The sequence below is a fragment of the Lissotriton helveticus genome, chromosome 1_1 (assembly GCF_964261635.1).
Source record: "Lissotriton helveticus chromosome 1_1, aLisHel1.1, whole genome shotgun sequence".
Lineage (NCBI taxonomy): Eukaryota > Metazoa > Chordata > Amphibia > Caudata > Salamandridae > Lissotriton > Lissotriton helveticus.
In genome coordinates, this window is record NC_136057.1 from 1,375,323,250 (window position 1) to 1,375,345,097 (window position 21,848).

The window sequence follows — 21,848 nt, forward strand, 5'->3', positions numbered from 1 at the left end:
TGAGACACCTCTGACAGAGGACGGCGAGCGTAAGGTAAGTGATGTAACTCACATCCCAGACGGATTTGTGTAATGCCAAGTGCTGCACGACCGCACAGGGGGCCCCTGTAGCGTGCCACATCTCCCTGTGTTACGCAAGGATTCAGAGATAGGGGTAGCCCTTCAGATCACGAGCAGCCTAGGGATGAACAGTGCAGGGAATTGTGGGTAAGGCTGCTGACCCTGCCCAGACACAGGGCTTAATAATCATCATATGAAATGAGGTGGTAGAGAGTTCGGTCTTTCCTTCCTCGTGCCCTGTTGCTGACGGTACGCCGCTTCCATCATTCACGTGTGGGTCTCACTTCTCCTTTCGTCTTCTCCCCACCCACATCACTTCCCCTTTCGGTTAGTACTCGGTACTAAGCGCTGAGGCTGCACGGGGCCTCGCTGGCATTCACCGCGGTCTGTGGGGCTGCACTGGACTCTGTGGAACTGCATTGGAATCTGTGGGACTGCACTGGACTCTGTGGGACTGCACTGGACTCTGTGGGACTGCACCGCGTCTTGTTGGACCGACCCAGAACCGCTTGAACTACACTGGGCTATCTGGACATCACCGCGCTCGTTTGCACAGCACCGGGCCTTGCTGGATAGTTGAGTCGCCTCTTTGCTACAGTGGGGCACTGTGTCTTGCCGGAATATACCGGGCTCTGTGGGCCTGAACTGGGTTGTGCTGGGCCTGCTGTAATCCCTTTTTGGACGATCCTAATCCCGGAATGTCGCTACCACGCCAACTGAGGGACGAGAGGTGAGCACAGCGCAGCGATGCTAGCAGCAGTTTGTACCTCGCCACATGCAGGCGATCAACAGCTTCAGGGCGCTTGTGAGCGGCTGAACAAGAGATGGGGTGAACGTGAAAGCATGACTGAGGGAGGTGTACTAAGCAGTGACAAGGGATGACGAGATGTGTCACACACTCGTGAATGGCAAATTGTGTTGCACATTCTGGAATGTTTCATGTTTGTTGTCACACACTGCAGTGATGAAACAGGCCACACACTCATGAAAGATACCGTGGCGCACACAGTGAGGTGTAGGGACCATTTTCACACTCAGGACTAGTGAATTGTGTCGTACACACTCAGGAGAGTGGAGATGTGCGTCGTACACATGAACCCTGAGCTATGTCACTTGCTCAGGAATGTTAAATTGTTACTCAATCTAGGGGGTGAGGAGAGCGCCACATAATTATCAGTGTGCTTGCCTCACACTTGGGCATGAGGAAGAGTGCACCACGCACGGTAATCATAACTAGAGAACTCTGACGTGCGTTGCACACTCACAAATGGTGAAATATGATTAACACTCAAGAATGGTAAAATGTGCCTCACAGTCAAGATTGGGGAAGTGTTTTGCACACCTGTATATGGCCAAGTGTGCCACATACACTCCAGGATGGTGGGATATGTCTTACATTCAACAATGGTGAAGTGTGTTCGACACTTAGAAATGGTCACTAATGCCTCTCAAAAACTGTGAGGCATGTCTCTCATTTCAAAATGGTGACGTGTGTAACCGATTCCAGCATGGCAAAGCGCAAGATGCACTGCTTAACTATCTGGAGATGATAGTGGGGGTGTTCTTAAGTGTGTCATTGGGTGTGACAGTAAAGTTATTTTTAAAGAAACCCCTCACCTCCAGGGATGCTAACACAGGTTGCGCATGCACTGTCTGCCCACGTTAGAGAGATATCCCACTGCTATGAAACTGCCTTCTTCGAACCTGGGACCCCCCACTCTCTTTAATCCTGGTATGATTGAATACATTTGTAGTATTTTCCTTGGCAAAACGCCTGTGACTTGTTGCGATAATAAAGGGTGTTGTGTGTACTACTGTCTGCATGGCACCTCCTGACGGTAGCCTCTCTCTTTCAGTGATTTCGCCCAGTTGCCAGATGATGTGCCAGTGTTCGCTCACATCGCCGACATCCAGGAGAAGAAAGGCTGGTCCAATTATTTTGTAAGCACCACCTGTTTATAGACCATATGTGTGTTGGTAGGGTGGGAGGGTCGTCGAGTTCATCATCAAAGGCTGGAACCATGCCAGATTTTCAGTATATCCAAATGAGATAAAAATAGATACAGTTAACTTAAATGGAATTATTTACATATTCTATAGGAACAATGAAATCCAGGCATGACGCTGATAGCTGGGACCAGTACTTATTTAGAGCCGGTGGATTCCGGTGAGGGCCACCAGCACTCCTTTTTGAGGACCGACACTTATTTTTTTTTCATCTGATACTTCAAGAGTAAGAGAAGGATTTAAAAGGGCAGGGAGACTTTGGTAGTTGATTAAAGAGGCATGAGGTGGATTCAAGATAATCTAGCCTTGGTATTCCGAACACTGGTGCTGACCTTTGGCTTCTGAGCAGAGCTTTGGGCACCAGCACTTATTCTTCAACAAATTAAGCACTGCCTGGGACCAAACGTAGGCACATTAGGCAGTGTCCCAGCTATGAGGAATTGTTATTCTTCTACCCAACAAAAATTAAGGATGATTGGGAGGAAATTGGGGATAAAATCTGAATACTAAAAATTTACCCAGATCCCTCTTCTTTCTAGATGTTTCTGATCAGCGTCAAGACAAAGGGAGGAGGGAATTACCTGATTTACCGTCGTTACAACCAGTTCTATGACCTCCATGCCACCCTGGAAGCGCAGTACGGGCCCGAGAGCCCCAACAGCACCTACAGAATCAGCCTTCCAATAATGCCAGGTGAGAAAGTGCAGCCCTCCTCCTTTTCACAGCTCCCCACTAATGTGATCTTGTTCTTTCGTGTCTTGTTCTATAGCTCTGCCATTTCCCTGGTTGTCCTTCTGTCTGCATGTGTTCCAATCTCTCTCATACTGTTTTCTGTTCCCTCCTATTCTTCCTCCCATCTTTCCCCAGCTTCCTTATATCTCGCCATTTCATGACCTCTCTCTTTACAGTCTTCCCTTCTAACTTTGAACCTTTTAGAAGGTATCTTGTGGTATGAATCATCTTCTGCATCTGATAACTCTAACCCCATTACCCAACTTTTATCAGTCACCGCTCCATCTCTTCCTCAGTGGGAGAAATGTTTCACACATTTGAAATTTTCTCTAGCTCCATTTTGAACCATTTCTCTCTTTTGTAGGGAAGGTTTATGTGGGAAACAAACGTAACATCGCAGAGAGCCGCATCCCTATCCTTAACATCTATATGAAGGTACTGTGAGCGTCAATTTGAATTAGTGTTATGCCGATTAGCTAAAATAAAAGGTCAATACTTGACATCTGGAACATATGTATATAAAATTACTAATTAAACTGTAGATAAGTTTGTAAGTAAAAAGGCACCATGAATTACAAATTAGAAACACACCTTCGGTTAGGACGGAGGACTGGTATTGAAACTAAAAAATAATGGAGAGGCCCCAAAAGCTTTTTTGCTCGATTCTGCATTTTGGTCAAGAAAGGCCACAATCTAACTTTAGACCCTCATTTGTTCACTGGCATGTAGAAAACAATATGTTTGTAGGTACAGTGATGATACTCAGGCCTGCCAATCTCAATTTATTTGCCACCTCAGGTCCACCAGGTACCACAAGTCCTTTTTTTTATTTTTCTACCATTGCTGATTTCATGAACCGACTTGGAGTACATCAAAAGTCTGTCATATGTTAAAGTGGTTACATGTTCCTTACTTCTTTTAAAATACTTTTGATTCTGCAAAAGTTAAACACTCAGTGGATACCTATTTGCAATCCAAAATCTTGTGCAGGATTGAACATTGGCTTGTACAGCATTGTCGCAGTGTAAGATTGCAGCCTCACTGTGTCTATCTTACATACACTGTCAGGAAATGTCAATTGACCAAGATTTGTTGGCGTGTGAAATATCTGGTTATTTTTAGAAGTTTTTAAAAGTATTCTCCCAAAGGTGACTTTATTTATAGTGTGACAGGTGTTTTTGTTATTGCTCCATTAGTTTGATGACCAGTCTAGTGTACAAAAACGCTCACAAAACCAGGTTTGGCTCCTGGGAAAAACTATTATTTATCCAGTTTATAGGAGAGGGAGCACGATGGCGAGAGAACTTCCTAGCGCCTCCTTGTTAACAAGGTCTGGTTGAAGCCGTTGGGTGCTGATGACCCCTCCCTTAATAAAATACATTTGACCATTCTAACACTGTAGCTCATCCAGGTCAGGACCATTATGCTCAGGCATGAACACAGATGCCACCAGGTCTAGAAAGGAAGTGTCTAGTAAGATTTCTCACATGACTCACCCAACTTTTTGAGTCTGGGGCAATTCCACATTGTAGTAGAAGAGCGCCATTCATGAATCGTCACCGAAAGACTTCAGTTTCGCAACATTTAAATAGTCAGGTTTCCCTGTAAAGTGTCAATCTGTGCCACTGCAAATCTCTAAGCTTTAACATCCCTGCAGTGAAGAACTGACCCGCGGGCTGACTGACCAGGCAGCTGTGTAACAGGACTGACAGAGATAGACTCTTTCTTGTCCCTTCGGCTTATTTGGATAGGGTGATGTCACAAGGAGCCTGAATCCTCTGCCTCACCCTTATGGCACCAATCAGGCTGTGCTGGGGCAGTATTTCGCTCCAGTCACAAGCTGCACAGCGTAAATGACTTTAATGAAAACAGTAATTCGTGTTTCTTCATGTAATTCATATTTATTCCACATTCTTCAAACTTTCACAATTCAGAACCGAGGCAACATGATTCCAAGCTCGAGATACTGCATACATGCCCATCCAGGCTTTATCATGCAGCACGATAGAATCAACAATGTATCATGGTTGCTTGTGCAATTTTAAACCCAATGCATTTAAGGCTGAAAGCTCTTCTTCAGGGGTAACTGCAATTTAAACAAGCATTTACAATGCAACGGTTTCGCCTTTGCAAAAGTTAGAGCTATTGGCATTGTAAATGACAACATTTTTATTTATGTGTTGGTTTTGAAAACAGATAAATAAATGGCATTGTCATTTACAAGGCCAATAGCTTAATCTCTCGCAAATGTCACACACACACACCCACAGAGAGCCCCCCACACAGAGCCCCCACACACACACAGAGGCCCCCCACACACACACCCACACAGAGCCTCCCACACACACAACCACACAGAGCCCCCCACACACCCACACAGAGCCCCCCCCCACACTCCCACACAGAGCCCCCCCACACACAGCCCCCCACACACTGCGAGCCCTCCCCACACTGCGAGCCCCCCACACACCCACACAGAGCCCCCCCCACATACTGCAAGCCCCACACACTGCGAGCCCCACAAAGCACATATTACTGTAACCATTTGAGGAGATAATAGGTGCAGTAACAGCAAATTTCAGTAAAGTAGACTCGTGGCTTCCAAAAGTAGAGGAATGGCACTCTGATATTTCTTAACCAGCTCCTCCTGTGAACCGAAGAGTTTGGTAGGAGGACTTCCTTTGTGATGGAATTGCTTTCTGAAGCAGTGTGAGCTTGCATTCACTGCTTTTGAAGCACTGACTGGGAGGATGTGGCCTAACGGTCAGAGCTGCCAACTTTGGAGCTGGAGAACCACGTTCGAGCCTCAGCGTTGTATCAACATCCTGTTGTTTTGGGCACATCACTTAATCTCCATGTGCCTACCAAAAGTAAATGTGTCCTTGTGTAACGTAACTGGTACTCATGTAAAGCGCTCCAATACCTTCGGGTCGAGTTTGCGCAAAAAAAACCCAAGCACCCTATTAGTAATGAACCTATACCAAGGAGCAACTGGCCCCGGTGAAATCAGGGCTATTATTAGTAATGAACCTATACCAAGGAACAACTGGCCCAGGTGAAATCAGGGCTAACGAGGCTGTGTTTGCCGATACCTCCGGTGAAGTCACGGTGCCCTTGGAACACGTAGTTCACAATCAGGTCTCTGCTGCTTTTATGCCTCAGAGTGCCTCCACCCTCATGTGAGGTGGGTTAGTTCCTTGTGACGGTATGCCACCCTCACATCTGATATGCTCTTATGCTAGAGAGGTGCATCTCTCGGACACAGGGTCATCGAAGCCTCAAGAGAGGTATGCTTCTCATACACTAGGAACACTATTCCCCCAAGTGAGACAGGGTCGGGCAGGCCTGTGGGGGAATCTGATAGTGCAAGAGGGCTGATCTGACATCATAGTGTGAAGCTGGAGAGGAACGGAGCAAGCACTCGCCATGACGTTGTGTTTTCGCTGTAAGCCCCGTCCTTTTCAGACTGGGGGGCGTGTGTTTTTAAAGAAACGAACAAAAACACGCCCCTCAATCCGAAAAGGACGGGGCTTACAGTGAAAACACAACGCGAAGGATACCGGCAGACACCAGGAGAAATAGACACGCGCAGACAGGGTCAGGAAGAGGCATTCGTGTGACAACCATCCCCACTGCATTTATTTACTATAATGCACCCGGAAAGCAGGGGGGCGCAACTGCGCTCTTGGGGGCCCCCAAGTCGCGTCCAGTCTGAAATGCCTCACTCAGGCTGGCCCCCACCACCGAGCTCACACCAGTCCACAAGCACTGCCGGAAAAATCTCTCAGTCAAAGTAAAGACATGCATCCATGCCGTAGTGTAAGCGGGAGTGCAGCGGGGGATTCCTCCGGCTGTTCTTGAGAGTGAAGGTGGTTGCCACGCAGGCGGGGGTGGTGGGGGTGTCCCGCTCCTGGGGGGATTTCTAGATGAAGTGCGTCTCACGTGTGGAGCGCTGACTACTCGAGACGGAGATGCCAACGCCAGGCCATTGAAGCAGGGCTGGGCAGAAGCGAGAGGGGGTGACGGAGAGTGGGGGTCAGGGCACAGGGGTGGGCGAGGGAGGAGGCCGAGGAGACTGCGGTGCGAGAGCAGGACGGCCGCCGCCTCTCCTCACTTCTGCGGGGAGGAGGGGCCGTGACTCGGCACACACTGCGCCAGTCCGTGGGAGACTGCATGAGTAATGCCCCCGCCACCTCGTGACCGCTTCCGAGTTACACCCCCAGCTCCCGGCAGAGCAGCAAACACTGAGTCAGGCAAAAACCCCCAGCAGACCTACAGCGCAACGCGGAAATGTACACGTGTAACCCATTTACAACAAATGGTTTTTAGTTCTGGCTTGCGTTACGTGGATTCTCATATATTACTAATAGACAAGGGATGTAGCATTGATTACCTCTGAAAACAAGCGGACCACGCCATGAAGGCTACTGCCCGGCCGCCATCTTCAGAGGAATGACAAAAAAAAAAGCTTGGGAGAAAAAAAAACAACCGCCCACTGCCGCAATGACGTTCTAAAAGGGGCGGGATGAGTAAAAATCGCTGGAACGCCCACAAATCTGCTCGGGCAATGACTGACAGATCTCTCTTCCAATGGCTAGCCTCCATTTATGGAGCTAGCCAATGGAAGAGAGAGGCGGGACAAAGCCCCGTACTGTCTAACATAAGATTTCGACTGTGAGAACACTGCTTCGCAGTGCTAAGCCAGGCGAAACCTAAAAAAGACCCATTAGCATTTAGGGGCGAGATTCACCATAAAACTTAAAAATGTGCAATGCAATACCCGAGTATGAAAAAACATACCATCCATTACCTAAATGTGCCGTGAATTACATGCAAACCTAGACAAAAAAACTACTGTAAGTCTTACACAAAACATCATATATATAACTATCCCCAAATTATACGTGCACAAAAACGTACGTGCTGTTACTCCGTGAACTAATCAAGAACAGTGTTAAAATCAAGAATAAGTAAGTTGAAATTAGGTATTAACTGAGTTTTGAATTTTCTTTCGAGTTTGACAGGTGACTGAGTAACAGCACGTACATTTTTGTGCACGTATGATTTGGAGGTAGTTATATATATGATGATTGGTTACAGTAGTGTTTGAAGTGATTACTTATTAGTGGAGTCATCTCTTCCTTTCCCTTTAAACTACTAAGTACAGTTATCTCTAGACTTCCTTGATTGAACTCAACTGATCATCTTCGGGGCAGTACACCCTCCTCGCTGAATATCAAACAAATTTGTTTTGGAGTCGTGCCAGCATGATTTTTTAAAAAGATTTGTTTGCCCTCGGTATCTCAATGTCCTCTTCTGGCACAAGACACAAGCCAAGTCTATTAAGTTCGGATTCAAGATTCTGAATTAAATTAGCAACCAAACATGAAAAGATAACTACTTTTGTAACTTCCCTGCTTGATAGCTCTAGACATTATATGATCTAGGGCGCTGCAATTCCCATAAGGCCCTAAACAACGTAGATATATTACGGGATTTCCATATACTCATTTTCTTCCCAAACCCTGTAAACATCAAAATATAGGTTGGTCGCATTCTGATCTATCCTCTGAGTATTTGACAATCTGTTGGGATGATCTTGGTCAAGGAATCTAACACTAAAGTCCTGGCTAGGAGAGAATTGTTGAATTATCACAGTCATGGGGACTTCTTGCTCCGTTATTTTACCCCCAGCCCACAGCCCCTTTAAGTTGGGGCCTCATAGACTACAGACCCTTAGCTTTAATGTGGGCCTCCTTAGACTCCAAATCCCATGTGGACCGTGACCTTTTCGCCTGTGGCATTTGCTCCATTCCTTTATTACCATTCAACCCTGATTTTTTACTAGCTATCTGAGACTTTCTCCTGGGTTTCTTTACCTTCCTTGGACCATATACAGAATGTTATGACCCCTTTCTCTGACATTACATGCATTATTCCCCTACTGAGTAACAAGTGTTATTACCCTAGAGAAGCATTATACCTTCTGTTTACTAACATAGGCCACCTGTATACATATACTGAAGCATAATCCCCCCTTCTCACATACCGATCCCTCCACGGTGTCTCCATGTTCCAGCAGTCAGGGCCGGCTTTAGGGCAGTGCGACTGGTGCAGCCGCACTGGGCGATGACCTGTGGAGGGGGTGCTGTGACCTCAAGGGGGGCGCTGTGTTTAGCAATATCTTATGATTGTAGAGAGCCGAGGGGCACCTGTGCAGGTGGTAGTTAGAGAATCTGGGGTGGCGGTCCTAGGGTGTGGGGGCACCAAAAGTGATTGCCACACCGGGTGCCACCAGCGCTAAAACCGGCACTAGCTGCTAAGACGCCCACTCAACAGGTTGCGGTTACCACTGGAGGGTGTGAGCACTGGCACTGGAATATAGCCCGATACTCTTCGAAGGCAGGTTCTGACTGCTTCACTGCGCTTCGTGTTCGGTGCACATCCCAGAGGCGTTCAAAAGGCTGACATGAGCACCGCGTGACCACGCCTATACAGTGAGCCATGTAGCGGCCCGTCACAGGAGGATGAATCAAATCAAATGATGAATGCAAATGGAATCTTAGCTCCAAAGATTTGAATAGGCTTTCCTTCACTGCTTAATTTGAGATGGTGGTTACAGGTGGGCCACTTACTTTTTCCTCATCAGACTTTGACCTCGTCACGAGAGGGAAATAACATAACAAGCATTTACAATGCAATGGTTTTGCCTTTGTTAAAGTTAGAGCTATTGGCATTGCTCTTGACATTATTTTTATTTATGTTTTTTTTAACATAAATAAATGGCATTGTCATTTACAATGCCACTAGCTTTATCTCTCGCAAATGACACACACAAACACACACAGAGCCCCCCCCACACACACACCCACACAGACACACAGAGCCCCGCACACACACAGCCACACAAAGCCCCCCACACACACAGCCACACAAGGCTTCCTACACACACAGCCACACAAAGCTTTCCACACACACAGCCACACAAAGCTTCCCACACACACAGCCACACAAAGCCCTCCACACACACCCACACAGCACAAGCAGGCAACAGGGGCACACGGAGGCACAAGCAGGCAACAGGGGCACACGGAGGCACAAGCAGGCAACAGGGGCACACGGAGGCACAAGCAGGCAACAGGGGCACACGGAGGCACAAGCAGGCAACAGGGGCACACAGAGGCACAAGCAGGCAACGGGGGCACACGGAGGCACAAGCAGGCAACAGGGGCACACGGAGGCACAAGCAGGCAACAGGGGCACACGGAGGCACAAGCAGGCAACAGGGGCACACGGAGGCACAAGCAGGCAACAGGGGCACACGGAGGCACAAGCAGGCAACAGGGGCACGAAAACGGAGGCACAAGCAGGCAACAGGGGCACGAAAACGGAGGCACAAGCAGGCAACAGGGGCACACGGAGGCACAAGCAGGCAACAGGGGCACACAGAGGCACAAGCAGGCAACAGGGGCACACAGAGGCACAAGCAGGCAACAGGGGCACACGGAGGCACAAGCAGGCAACAGGGGCACACGGAGGTACAAGCAGGCAACAGGGGCACACGCAGGCAACAGGGGCACACGATTACTGGTGGCTGACATTATTTCATGAAGTCGACCCATCACTTGTTTTGCTTTCCTTAAACAGAACAGGGTAGGAATCGAGTTCCTGCAGGAAACACATTAAAATGCACATGGAGTATTCCAAGCTAGCAGAGAAATGGGGTGGACAGTGATATTATTATGTGTCTTCTACCGTCAACAGAGGGGTGGCTGTCTATTTGTTCTAGAAGTGATAAACATGGACCAAGAAGATTACTTCTGATAGAGGTTTCATAAGCAAGAGCCCTATGAAACGGACAAGCAATGGTAACTGTGTAATGACGGGTAAAATGGATATCCTCAATGAACAGGGACAGAGCACATATTTTCGAATGTAGTTGGCTGACTTGATGGATAGCGTAGATATGATGGATGACTGGAGAGAACTGCATTGCACTGAAAGGGCTTATTCCTTTACCCTCTCCACCTACCCCCTACCCCTCCCCATGGCTCTGACAGTAAGCATGATCATTTCTTTTTTAGTCATGTGCTGTGTGAGGGGAGAATATTCTCAGATCATTTTCTGATCTGCAGGTTCACTGTGCTAAGGGCTTTGATTATTTCACCCATAGCAAATAATAATTGAATTACTTACACCAATCACATGAAGTCTGTGGCTAGAAACGTGTGGTAGACCAATTGCGTTACAGTACACTTTCCACCAGGAAATTTTTTCCTTCTCCACCGCGCCGTTTGCAACCATCCACAACCCTTTCCTGTCTGGACAGGTGCCATATGTCTCTCTGTGGTGGCAGGAATTTCCCTGCAGTGCTGGACTCCCTATTCTGTCAGACACAATAGTGCTTCCCCATTACATGCTGGTAACAACAGCGTCTGTCCGGCAACAAGCCACATTCCACCCGCTCAGATGCCAGACCCCCACCTGTCAGAAGATAGCTTGGCCCGCTCGCCCCACCGTTGCCACCTATAGATACCCGTGCTGACGCGCTCCTGACAGGTATTCGAGGCACCCTCCTCCCTGTCAGGTACAGCTGTGTTCATCTGTTGTCTATCCTCCTACACCAGCCCCTTCGCGGATTCCTCCAGCCTCCTACCTCAGTGCTCCTTGTCAGTCTCTCCGGCTCTGATTGACCGGATTTCAACCTGCTCGGCTCTCCGGGTCGGGCCTTCCCTTTTTTCGGCCCTGCAAAGTCCTGGGGAAACACGGACAACTTCCTCCTCCTCCTGCCCCCCTCCCCGAAAAAAACAACAAACACAGCAACTTCCGGTACGGCGCGAGAGAACTGCATTGCACTGAAAGGGCTTATTCCTTTACCCTCTCCACCTACCCCCTACCCCTCCCCATGGCTCAATAAAAGTAAAGACACGAGAAAAAAAGCTAAACCTAGCATCTTCTTTCAGCCAGTGGGGCTCTCCTGCAACTCCGGCAGCCGAGGCAGCGGTAGGGGGGCGGGAACGGGAGCCGAGGCAGCGGTAGGGGGGCGGGAACGGCCACACACTGACGGGAGAGCGGGATGGGGGCGGGAACGGCCACGGGAGAGCGGGAACGGCAACACACTGACGGGAGAGCGGGAGGGGGGCGGGAACGGCCACGGGAGAGCGGGAGGGGGGCGGGAACGGCCAAACACTGACGGGAGAGCGGGAACGGCCACGGGAGAGCGGGAGGGGGGCGGGAACGGCCAAACACTGACGGGAGAGCGGGAACGGCCACACACTGACGGGGGGGGGGCGGGAAACGAACCAACAGCGGGAGGGGGGGACAGGAAAGGGAAGACTCACCTGGACTTCCTCGGCCTGCGAAACAAACCTCGACGAGCCCGCAAAAACGCCCCGCCCACCGAGTGAACACGTCTACATGACGTGAGCAGAAAGGGAAAAATTCTCGGGAACGCCCCCGAATCTGGTCCGGCCTTTGACGGACAGATCCGGCTCCCAATGGCTAGCCTCCATTTATGGAGCTAGCCAATGGGAGGAGGGGGCGGATACCCGACCCCACATAGAGAGATATCGAGATATCATTAGATTTTGCTAGCGCATGCGTACTTCGTACGCATTGCGTAGGCAAAACCTAACAAGCATTTACAATGCAACGGTTTCGCCTTTGCCAAAGTTAGAGCTATTGGCATTGTAAATGACAAAATTTTTATTTATGTGTTGGTTTTGAAAACAGATAAATAAATGGCATTGTCATTTACATTGCCAACAGCTTAATCTCTTGCAAATGTAAGACCTATTGTACCCTACTGGATTTCACTGAAGAAATTCAGAGTCTGGTCTGCAGATGTCACGTGACAGACGGCCAATTGACAGCTGAGGGGGTTAAACCGTGCTGGGGTGGCACATTAAGGCGACGCTTGCTGTCCGTGCTTGTGAGGAGGTAGTGCACCTGTTGAGGGAGAGAGAGTGTGTTTGCATATGTGCGTGCATGCATGTGTGTGTGTGAATAAGCACTTCCAAGATTTAGTGGGACTAGAGTTTTTATCTACAAATCATTGTTTTCAGCTGTGTTCTAATGGAATCAAAACAACACTACACCCCCCATAATGCATAGTGTGATCACATAAAAGTACAGAACTGGAAAGAGTGTCCATAATGACCAGCTAGACGGTTGTCACCCTAAGAAGGATGTGCTTCAGTCTCCAGTGCCACGGGCGAGTGGAAACACACACTGTGCTGGTGGAGAAGTAGAAGAAGTACAAGTGTCCATAGAAGAGAAGTAGAGGGGATGCACTCTCCACTCTCTATCCACTCTGCACTCCCTATGCACTCTCCACTCTGCACTCCCTATGCACTCTCCACTCTGCACTCCCTATGCACTCTCCACTCCCTATCCACTCTGCACTCCCTATGCACTCTCCACTCTGCACTCCCTATGCACTCTGCACTCCCTATGCACTCTGCACTCCCTATGCACTCTGCACTCCCTATGCACTCTGCACTCCCGATGCACTCTGCACTCCCTATGCACTCTGCACTCCCTATGCACTCTGCACTCTGCACTCCCTATGCACTCTTCACTCCCTATGCACTCTTCACTCCCTATGCACTCTTCACTCCCTATGCACTCTTCACTCCCTATGCACTCTGCACTCCCTATGCACTCTGCACTCCCTATGCACTCTTCACTCCCTATGCACTCTTCACTCCCTATGCACTCTCCACTCCCTATGCACTCTCCACTCCCTATGCACTCTCCACTCCCTATGCACTCTCCACTCCCTATGCACTCTCCACTCCCTATGCACTCTCCACTCCCTATGCACTCTCCACTCTCCACTCCCTATGCACTCTCCACTCTGCACTCCCTATGCACTCTCCACTCCCTATGCACTCTCCACTCCCTATGCACTCTCCACTCCCTATGCACTCTCCACTCCCTATGCACTCTCCACTCCCTATGCACTCTCCACTCTCCACTCCCTATGCACTCTCCACTCCCTATGCACTCTCCACTCCCTATGCACTCTCCACTCCCTATGCACTCTGCACTCCCTATGCACTCTCCACTCTGCACTCCCTATCCACTCTGCACTCCCTATGCACTCTGCACTCCCTATGCACTCTGCACTATGCACTCCCTATGCACTCTCCACTCTGCACTCCCTATGCACTCTGCACTCCCTATGCACTCTGCACTCCCTATGCACTCTGCACTCCCTATGCACTCTCCACTCCCTATGCACTCTCCACTCTGCACTCCCTATGCACTCTCCACTCCCTATGCACTCTTCACTCCCTATGCACTCTCCACTCCCTATGCACTCTCCACTCCCTATGCACTCTCCACTCCCTATGCACTCTCCACTCCCTATGCACTCTCCACTCCCTATGCACTCTCCACTCCCTATGCACTCTCCACTCCCTATGCACCCTATGCACTCTCCACTCCCTATGCACTCTCCACTCTGCACTCTCTATGCACTCTCCACCCCCTATGCACTCTCCACTCCCTATGCACTCTCGACTCCCTATGCACTCTCCACTCCCTATGCACTCTCCACTCCCTATGCACTCTCCACTCCACTCCCTATGCACTCTCCACTCCACTCCCTATGCACTCTCCACTCCTCTCCCTATGCACTCTCCACTCCCTATGCACTCTCCACTCCCTATGCACTCTCCACTCTGCACTCTCTATGCACTCTCCACTCTCTATGCACTCTCCATTCCCTATGCACTCTGCACTCCCTATGCACTCTCCACTCCCTATGCACTCTCCACTCCCTATGCACTCTCCACTCCCTATGCACTCTCCACTCCCTATGCACTCTCCACTCTCTATCCACTCTGCACTCCCTATGCCCTATGCACTCTCCACTCCCTATGCACTCTCCACTCCCTATGCACTCTCCACTCCCTATGCACTCTCCACTCCCTATGCACTCTCCACTCTCTATCCACTCTGCACTCTCTATCCACTCTGCACTCTCCACTCCCTATGCACTCTCCACTCCCTATGCACTCTCCACTCCCTATGCACTCTCCACTCCCTATGCACTCTCCACTCCCTATGCACTCTCCACTCCCAATGCACTCTCCACTCCCTATGCACTCTCCACTCCCTATGCACTCTCCACTCCCTATGCACTCTCCACTCTCCACTCCCTATGCACTCTCCACTCCCTATGCACTCTCCACTCTCCACTCCCTATGCACTCTGCACTCCCTATGCACTCTCCACTCTGCACTCCCTATGCACTCTGCACTCCCTATGCACTCTCCACTCTGCACTCCCTATGCACTCTGCACTCCCTATGCACTCCCTATGCACTCTCCACTCTGCACTCCCTATGCACTCTCCACTCCCTATGCACTCTCCACTCTGCACTCCCTATGCACTCTCCACTCCCTATGCACTCTCCACTCCCTATGCACCCTCCACTCCCCACTCTGCACTCCCTATGCACTCTGCAGTCCCTATGCACTATGCACTCTCCACTCCCTATGCACTCTCCACTCCCTATGCACTCTCCACTCCCTATGCACTCTCCACTCCCTATGCACTCTCCACTCCCTATGCACTCTCCACTCCCTATGCACTCTCCACTCCCTATGCACTCTCCACTCCCTATGCACTCTCCACTCTCTATGCACTCTCCACTCTCTATGCACTCTCCACTCTCTATGCACTCTCCACTCCCTATGCACTCTCCACTCCCTATGCACTCTCCACTCCCTATGCACTCTCCACTCCCTATGCACTCTCCACTCCCTATGCACTCTCCACTCCCTATGCACTCCCTATGCACTCTCCACTCCCTATGCACTCTCCACTCCCTATGCACTCTGCACTCCCTATGCACTCTGCACTCCCTACTCTGCACTCCCTATGCACTCTGCAGTCCCTATGCACTATGCACTCTCCACTCCCTATGCACTCTCCACTCCCTATGCACTCTCCACTCCCTATGCACTCTCCACTCCCTATGCACTCTCCACTCCCTATGCACTCTCCACTCCCTATGCACTCTCCACTCCCTATGCACTCTCCACTCTGCACTCTCTATGCACTCTCCACTCCCTATGCACTCTCCACTCCCTATGCACTCTCCACTCCCTATGCACTCTCCACTCCCTATGCACTCTCCACTCCCTATGCACTCTCCACTCCCTATGCACTCTCCACTCTGCACTCTCTATGCACTCTCCACTCTCTATGCACTCTCCATTCCCTATGCACTCTGCACTCCCTATGCACTCTCCACTCTGCACTCCCTATGCACTCTCCACTCCCTATGCACTCTCCACTCCCTATGCACTCTCCACTCCCTATGCACTCTCCACTCCCTATGCACTCTCCACTCCCTATGCACTCTCCACTCCCAATGCACTCTCCACTCCCTATGCACTCTCCACTCCCTATGCACTCTCCACTCTCCACTCCCTATGCACTCTGCACTCCCTATGCACTCTCCACTCTGCACTCTGCACTCCCTATGCACTCTCCACTCTACACTCCCTATGCACTCTGCACTCCCTATGCACTCTGCACTCCCTATGCACTCCCTATGCACTCTCCACTCTGCACTCCCTATGCACTCTCCACTCCCTATGCACTCTCCACTCTGCACTCCCTATGCACTCTCCACTCCCTATGCACTCTCCACTCCCTATGCACCCTCCACTCCCCACTCTGCACTCCCTATGCACTCTGCAGTCCCTATGCACTATGCACTCTCCACTCCCTATGCACTCTCCACTCCCTATGCACTCTCCACTCCCTATGCACTCTCCACTCCCTATGCACTCTCCACTCCCTATGCACTCTCCACTCCCTATGCACTCTCCACTCTCTATGCACTCTCCACTCTCCACTCTCTATGCACTCTCCACTCCCTATGCACTCCCCACTCCCTATGCACTCTCCACTCCCTATGCACGCTCCACTCCCTATGCACTCTCCACTCCCTATGCACTCTCCACTCTCTATGCACTCTCCATTCTCTATGCACTCTCCACTCTCTATGCACTCTCCATTCCCTATGCACTCTCCACTCCCTATGCACTCTCCACTCCCTATGCACTCTCCACTCCCTATGCACTCTCCACTCCCTATGCACTCCCTATGCACTCTCCACTCCCTATGCACTCTCCACTCCCTATGCACTCTCCACTCCCTATGCACTCTCCACTCCCTATGCACTCTCCACTCCCTATGCACTATGCACTCTCCACTCCCTATGCACTCTCCACTCCCTATGCACTCTCCACTCCCTATGCACTCTCCACTCCCTATGCACTCTCCACTCCCTATGCACTCTCCACTCCCTATGCACTCTCTATGCACTCTCCACTCTCTATGCACTCTCCACTCCCTATGCACTCTCCACTCCCTATGCACTCTCCACTCCCTATGCACTCTCCACTCCCTATGCACTCTCCACTCCCTATGCACTCTCCACTCCCTATGCACTCTCTATGCACTCTCCACTCCCTATGAACTCTCCACTCCCTATGCACTCTCTATGCACTCTCCACTCTCTATGCACTCTCCACTCTCTATGCACTCTCCATTCCCTATGCACTCTCCACTCCCTATGCACTCTCCACTCCCTATGCACTCTCCACTCCCTATGCACTCTCCACTCCCTATGCACTCTCCACTCCCTATGCACTCTCCACTCCCTATGCACTCTCCACTCTCCACTCCCTATGCACCCTCCACTCCCTATGCACTCTCCACTCTGCACTCTCTATGCACTCTCCACTCTCTATGCACTCTCCACTCTCTATGCACTCTCCATTCCCTGTGCACTCTCCACTCCCTGTGCACTCTCCACTCCCTATGCACTCTCCACTCCCTATGCACTCTCCACTCCCTATGCACTCTCCACTCCCTATGCACTCTCCACTCCCTATGCACTCTCCACTCCCTATGCACTCTCCACTCCCTATGCACTCTCCACTCTGCACTCCCTATGCACTCTCCACTCTGCACTCCCTATGCACTCTCCACTCTGCACTCCCTATGCACTCTCCACTCCCTATGCACTCTCCACTCCCTATGCACTCTCCACTCCCTGTGCACTCTCCACTCCCTGTGCACTCTCCACTCCCTGTGCACTCCCTATGCACTCTCCACTCTGCACTCTCTATGCACTCTGCACTCTCTATGCACTCTGCACTCTCTATGCACTCTGCACTCTCTATGCACTCTGCACTCCCTATGCACTCTGCACTCCCTATGCACTCTCCACTCCCTATGCACTCTCCACTCCCTATGCACTCTCCATGCACTCTGCACTCCCCATGCACTCTGCACTCCCCATGCACTCTGTACTCCCCATGCACTCTCCACTCTGCACTCTCTATGATGCTCTTCAGCGCTTTGCAGTGCGGTTAGGATATGAAGCGCTATATAAATTCAACTGTAATGCATTACGAAAAATGCCAAACCATGAAAAAACTCCCTGTTGCAAATCTTATGAGCAGTTTTACAAGTGTCTCACGAGGGGCACGAGATGCTTAGCCCATACGAGTCTATTTAGGCCGTTTGGGTACTGAACACCCGCAGTTTTAAGGACATTATTTAAACGGACTGTAAAGTCGAACTGAAAGAATGAAAAGTTATGCATGCTGCAACAAAGGGGATCAGCCGAGCAATTTCACATCAGACAAACCACTGCGTAGTCCTCACTACAAATAAAGGGGCAAAAATTAGTTTTAGCGCCCATGCACTTGATGAACAGCCAGATCGTGGCCTGTGTCTTCATCATGTATTTTTAACTAATGTACACTGAATTCACGTGCTCCACCACTAAAAAACAAGCACTCACCTGGGCTTCCTCGCATGGAATGACCAAAACAAACACAGAAGGAAAAAAAACGAAGCTCCGCCCACCGCCGCGATGACGACATCGCAGAGGCGGAGAGGGAAAAAATCGCGGGAACGCCCCCGAATCTGGTCCGGCCTTGACGGACAGATCCGGCTCCCAATGGCTAGCCTCCATTTATGGAGCTAGCCAATGGGAGGTGGGGGACGTTCCAATAGTCTATATGGTAAACAAAAGATTTCACCTGCGCGAACTGCTTGCGCAGATCGCCAGGTCGAAACCTAAAAAGGGAATGGATAAAAAGAAAGTTGGAAAATCAGTGACAAAGAAAGAAAACAGGCATAAAAAATCCTGTAAGAGTGAGAAAGGCAGGAATTGTCTGGGGTGCATTACGAAGGAATGAGGTGGAAAAAACTGCAGCCAAGGCATTAGACACTATCAACATTCAAGAGGTTTGAATGCGGGCTTTTGAGCAAAACTTTTGACCCCAGCACATTATTCTTTTACAGCTGAAACATTGCTGTCCAAGCCATGGGTGGTAGCTGCTACAGCTAAATTACATCCATTCACTAGTTAGATATCGAAGTTAGAAATGGTGTTCCAATTCCTCCAGCTAATGTCAGCTGTGGCCTAGTGCCTTACTGCCCAACTTCCTCTTACTCGACTTACTGTGTTGCAATTAAGCAATTCCCCATCCCGCATTTACAACTTCCCACACAACAAAGACTGTGAAGTAATCAAGCCCAGGGGAAGGCTTGTCACGAGCTCGGTGTTTCCTCAACCCTCTCCCCCATTTGTTATTAGAGCTGATATTAGGCAGGACCTTTTAATTTGAGTAAATATATGTCTGTAAATGAACTATGGAGATATTTAAGTATACATCACAATTAAGAAAGCACAAATGAAGCAAACTGTTTTGTAATTCTGAAATGTGGTGGAAACAAATATTTGACTATGGTCAAAACACATCAATACACTAGGTCAGAGGTCTTCAAACTTTTTTACTCTGAGTCTCGCTGCCCCCCCCCTCCCCTCCAGCAAAATGTTTTGAGGTCAGGCCCCCCTCCAAAATTTTAGGGCAAGGATTGGGGAAGTGGGAGGGTCATGGCTGCGTGCAGGGAGTGGGGCTAATGGGATGATTCAGGAATACTATTTCTATAGCATCTCCTTCCTTAATGATAACCAGCAGTGGCCACTTACACATCTGGCAGCAGTACAAGCTTCACTAATAAATGTCCCTTTAAAAAAAATATATATATACATATATATTGTCCTCTTCTTTGGGGTATCTCTCTGAAGAAGCACCTCTGGCCATTTGTAAGCACAAAAGTGAGTCCCCATACAGTGCTCCCTATTCTGGGCTTCTCTTTGTCAAGATCTATGAATCTCACTCCTTTCCTCTGTCTCCTAGACTATTACTGTGAGCCCCCAGGGATCGAGAGGATTAGGGCTCTAGATCTGAATGCAACCCGGCTGGCATTCTACCTGCCACCCAATGGACTCAGTGTTCACAATGCCCTGAATGGTTAATACCGACTTTGAGACGCCTCTGCCTGAAATCATTGTTGTGGTGGTAGTGTAGAAAGTTAAAAAAGAAACCAGCCTTCTTACCAGCCATGAATTGATTGAGTCACTTAAAGCCCGGGACACTGGAATTATGAGTTTCTGCAGCAGCAGCGTTTTCCACATAATTATCAGTTTACTAAATTTGCTACATGTTATGCAGATTTCAACAAAAAAACTTGATTCTAGCTCAAACGGAACAAAAGTTACTTAAAGCATGACAAAGTGTTCTGGAGCAGTGGAAGCCCCTTTGCAAATTTTGACTGATAATATTGTAGTTGCTTACTGCTGTATTTAGGTGTTAGACTGGTACTAATGAGGTGAAATATTTCCCCTGACAGCGTTACCTTGAGTTAAAATGACAAAATAATGAAGTAATGCCAACCACAAAATGTGGCGCTACCGCATAATTTATCTTTTCTTGCTGCAGAGTTTAGTCAAACCTGCTGAATAATGTGGTCCTTTTCTGATGAATAATTCAAGTGGCTCTGCTTAAAGCTTCTTGGTGGCAAAGATGTATTCTTTTTGAGATGTAATGTAAGGGTGTTATCAGCTGAGATCTGGAATAGTGGAGACATTTACAAAAATGTCTGCATTAGATACAGTTTGATTACTTATTACTAAAAAGTATATATTGTAAGAACTTGTTTGATCTCAATCACTCCATCATTTTGCAGCAGCCTAGCTTAGAGTATGTAAATACTGTTTTAAAATAATAACTTACATATTCACAGTGCTTTCTGCAAAAGCTGGGACCTCATAGCTCTAAGAACAGGGCCATGGTATTATGCGGCATCAGAAGGCCAAATTATGCAGCACGATTGACTAAATTCTGCAACAAGCAAAGGCGAATTATGCTGCATAATGCTGCATATTTTGTGATAACATTACTTTGCAAATTTTACACTTGTTGACACTATCCTGGCCTTTATTGCCCTTCATAAGTACCACATTAACACCCACCTATAGCAATAAGCAACAGAAAGGTGACCAGTCAACCTTTGGAAAGGGCCTTCCACTGTGAGGTAACGTGTTGCTGCATTTTTATTAACTTTTGAACCGTTTGAGCTAGAAACTAGTTTATTTTAAATTTGCAAATTATGCAGCAGATGGTGAATTATGTGACAAATGCAGGAAATCCATAACTATGCGCTATGAGTGCAGGGTGAGCGGGAAAGTGAAGGGTGAGAAGGAGGAGTGAGTTGTCTGAATGCAGAGTACATTCCCAGAGACTTGAAGTAAATCAGCACGTTATTGACGGTGGCGTAGGGTTTCAGATATAAGTTAAACTATTGCAATTATGGCATTAATCAGGGATCGAGGGTGAAGGAAATAAATAATGAGCTGATCCTGCAACAAACTTCCAGTCTTATGGTTAGGATTGCCAGCTCATTATTTTGATGTCGCAGACGGTACAAAAATAAACAGTCATCTAAAGCTCTATTTTCAACACTTATCTGTGTGTACTTAGAACAGCAAATATGAATATAAAGCACTTTTAATTGTGTTCTAAGGCTGTGGTCTTTGCAGGCTCTTTAAACATACATAGCTGGCATTTTTTCTATTGGCAACCCTACTTTATATTCCTTTTCATGAAATGCATTTTCACACTACAGCAGCAATTGTAAAATACAAATGTAAGGAATAGGCA

At 48.9% G+C, this 21,848-nt stretch overlaps 1 protein-coding gene across 1 annotated transcript in view; it reads left to right on the forward strand.

Annotated features, from left to right (window-relative positions):
- The first annotated feature begins 255 nt into the window (after window positions 1–255).
- NCF4 (neutrophil cytosolic factor 4) overlaps window positions 256–21,848 on the forward strand; it is an 83,230-nt gene continuing 61,637 nt past the window's right edge. Inside the window, exons 1-4 of the mRNA XM_078683854.1 lie at window positions 256–790; window positions 1,917–2,001; window positions 2,607–2,760; window positions 3,164–3,234. Of these exons, the coding sequence (XP_078539980.1) occupies window positions 759–790; window positions 1,917–2,001; window positions 2,607–2,760; window positions 3,164–3,234 (342 nt within the window). The 5' untranslated portion in view covers window positions 256–758. The remainder of the gene's footprint in view (window positions 791–1,916; window positions 2,002–2,606; window positions 2,761–3,163; window positions 3,235–21,848) is intronic.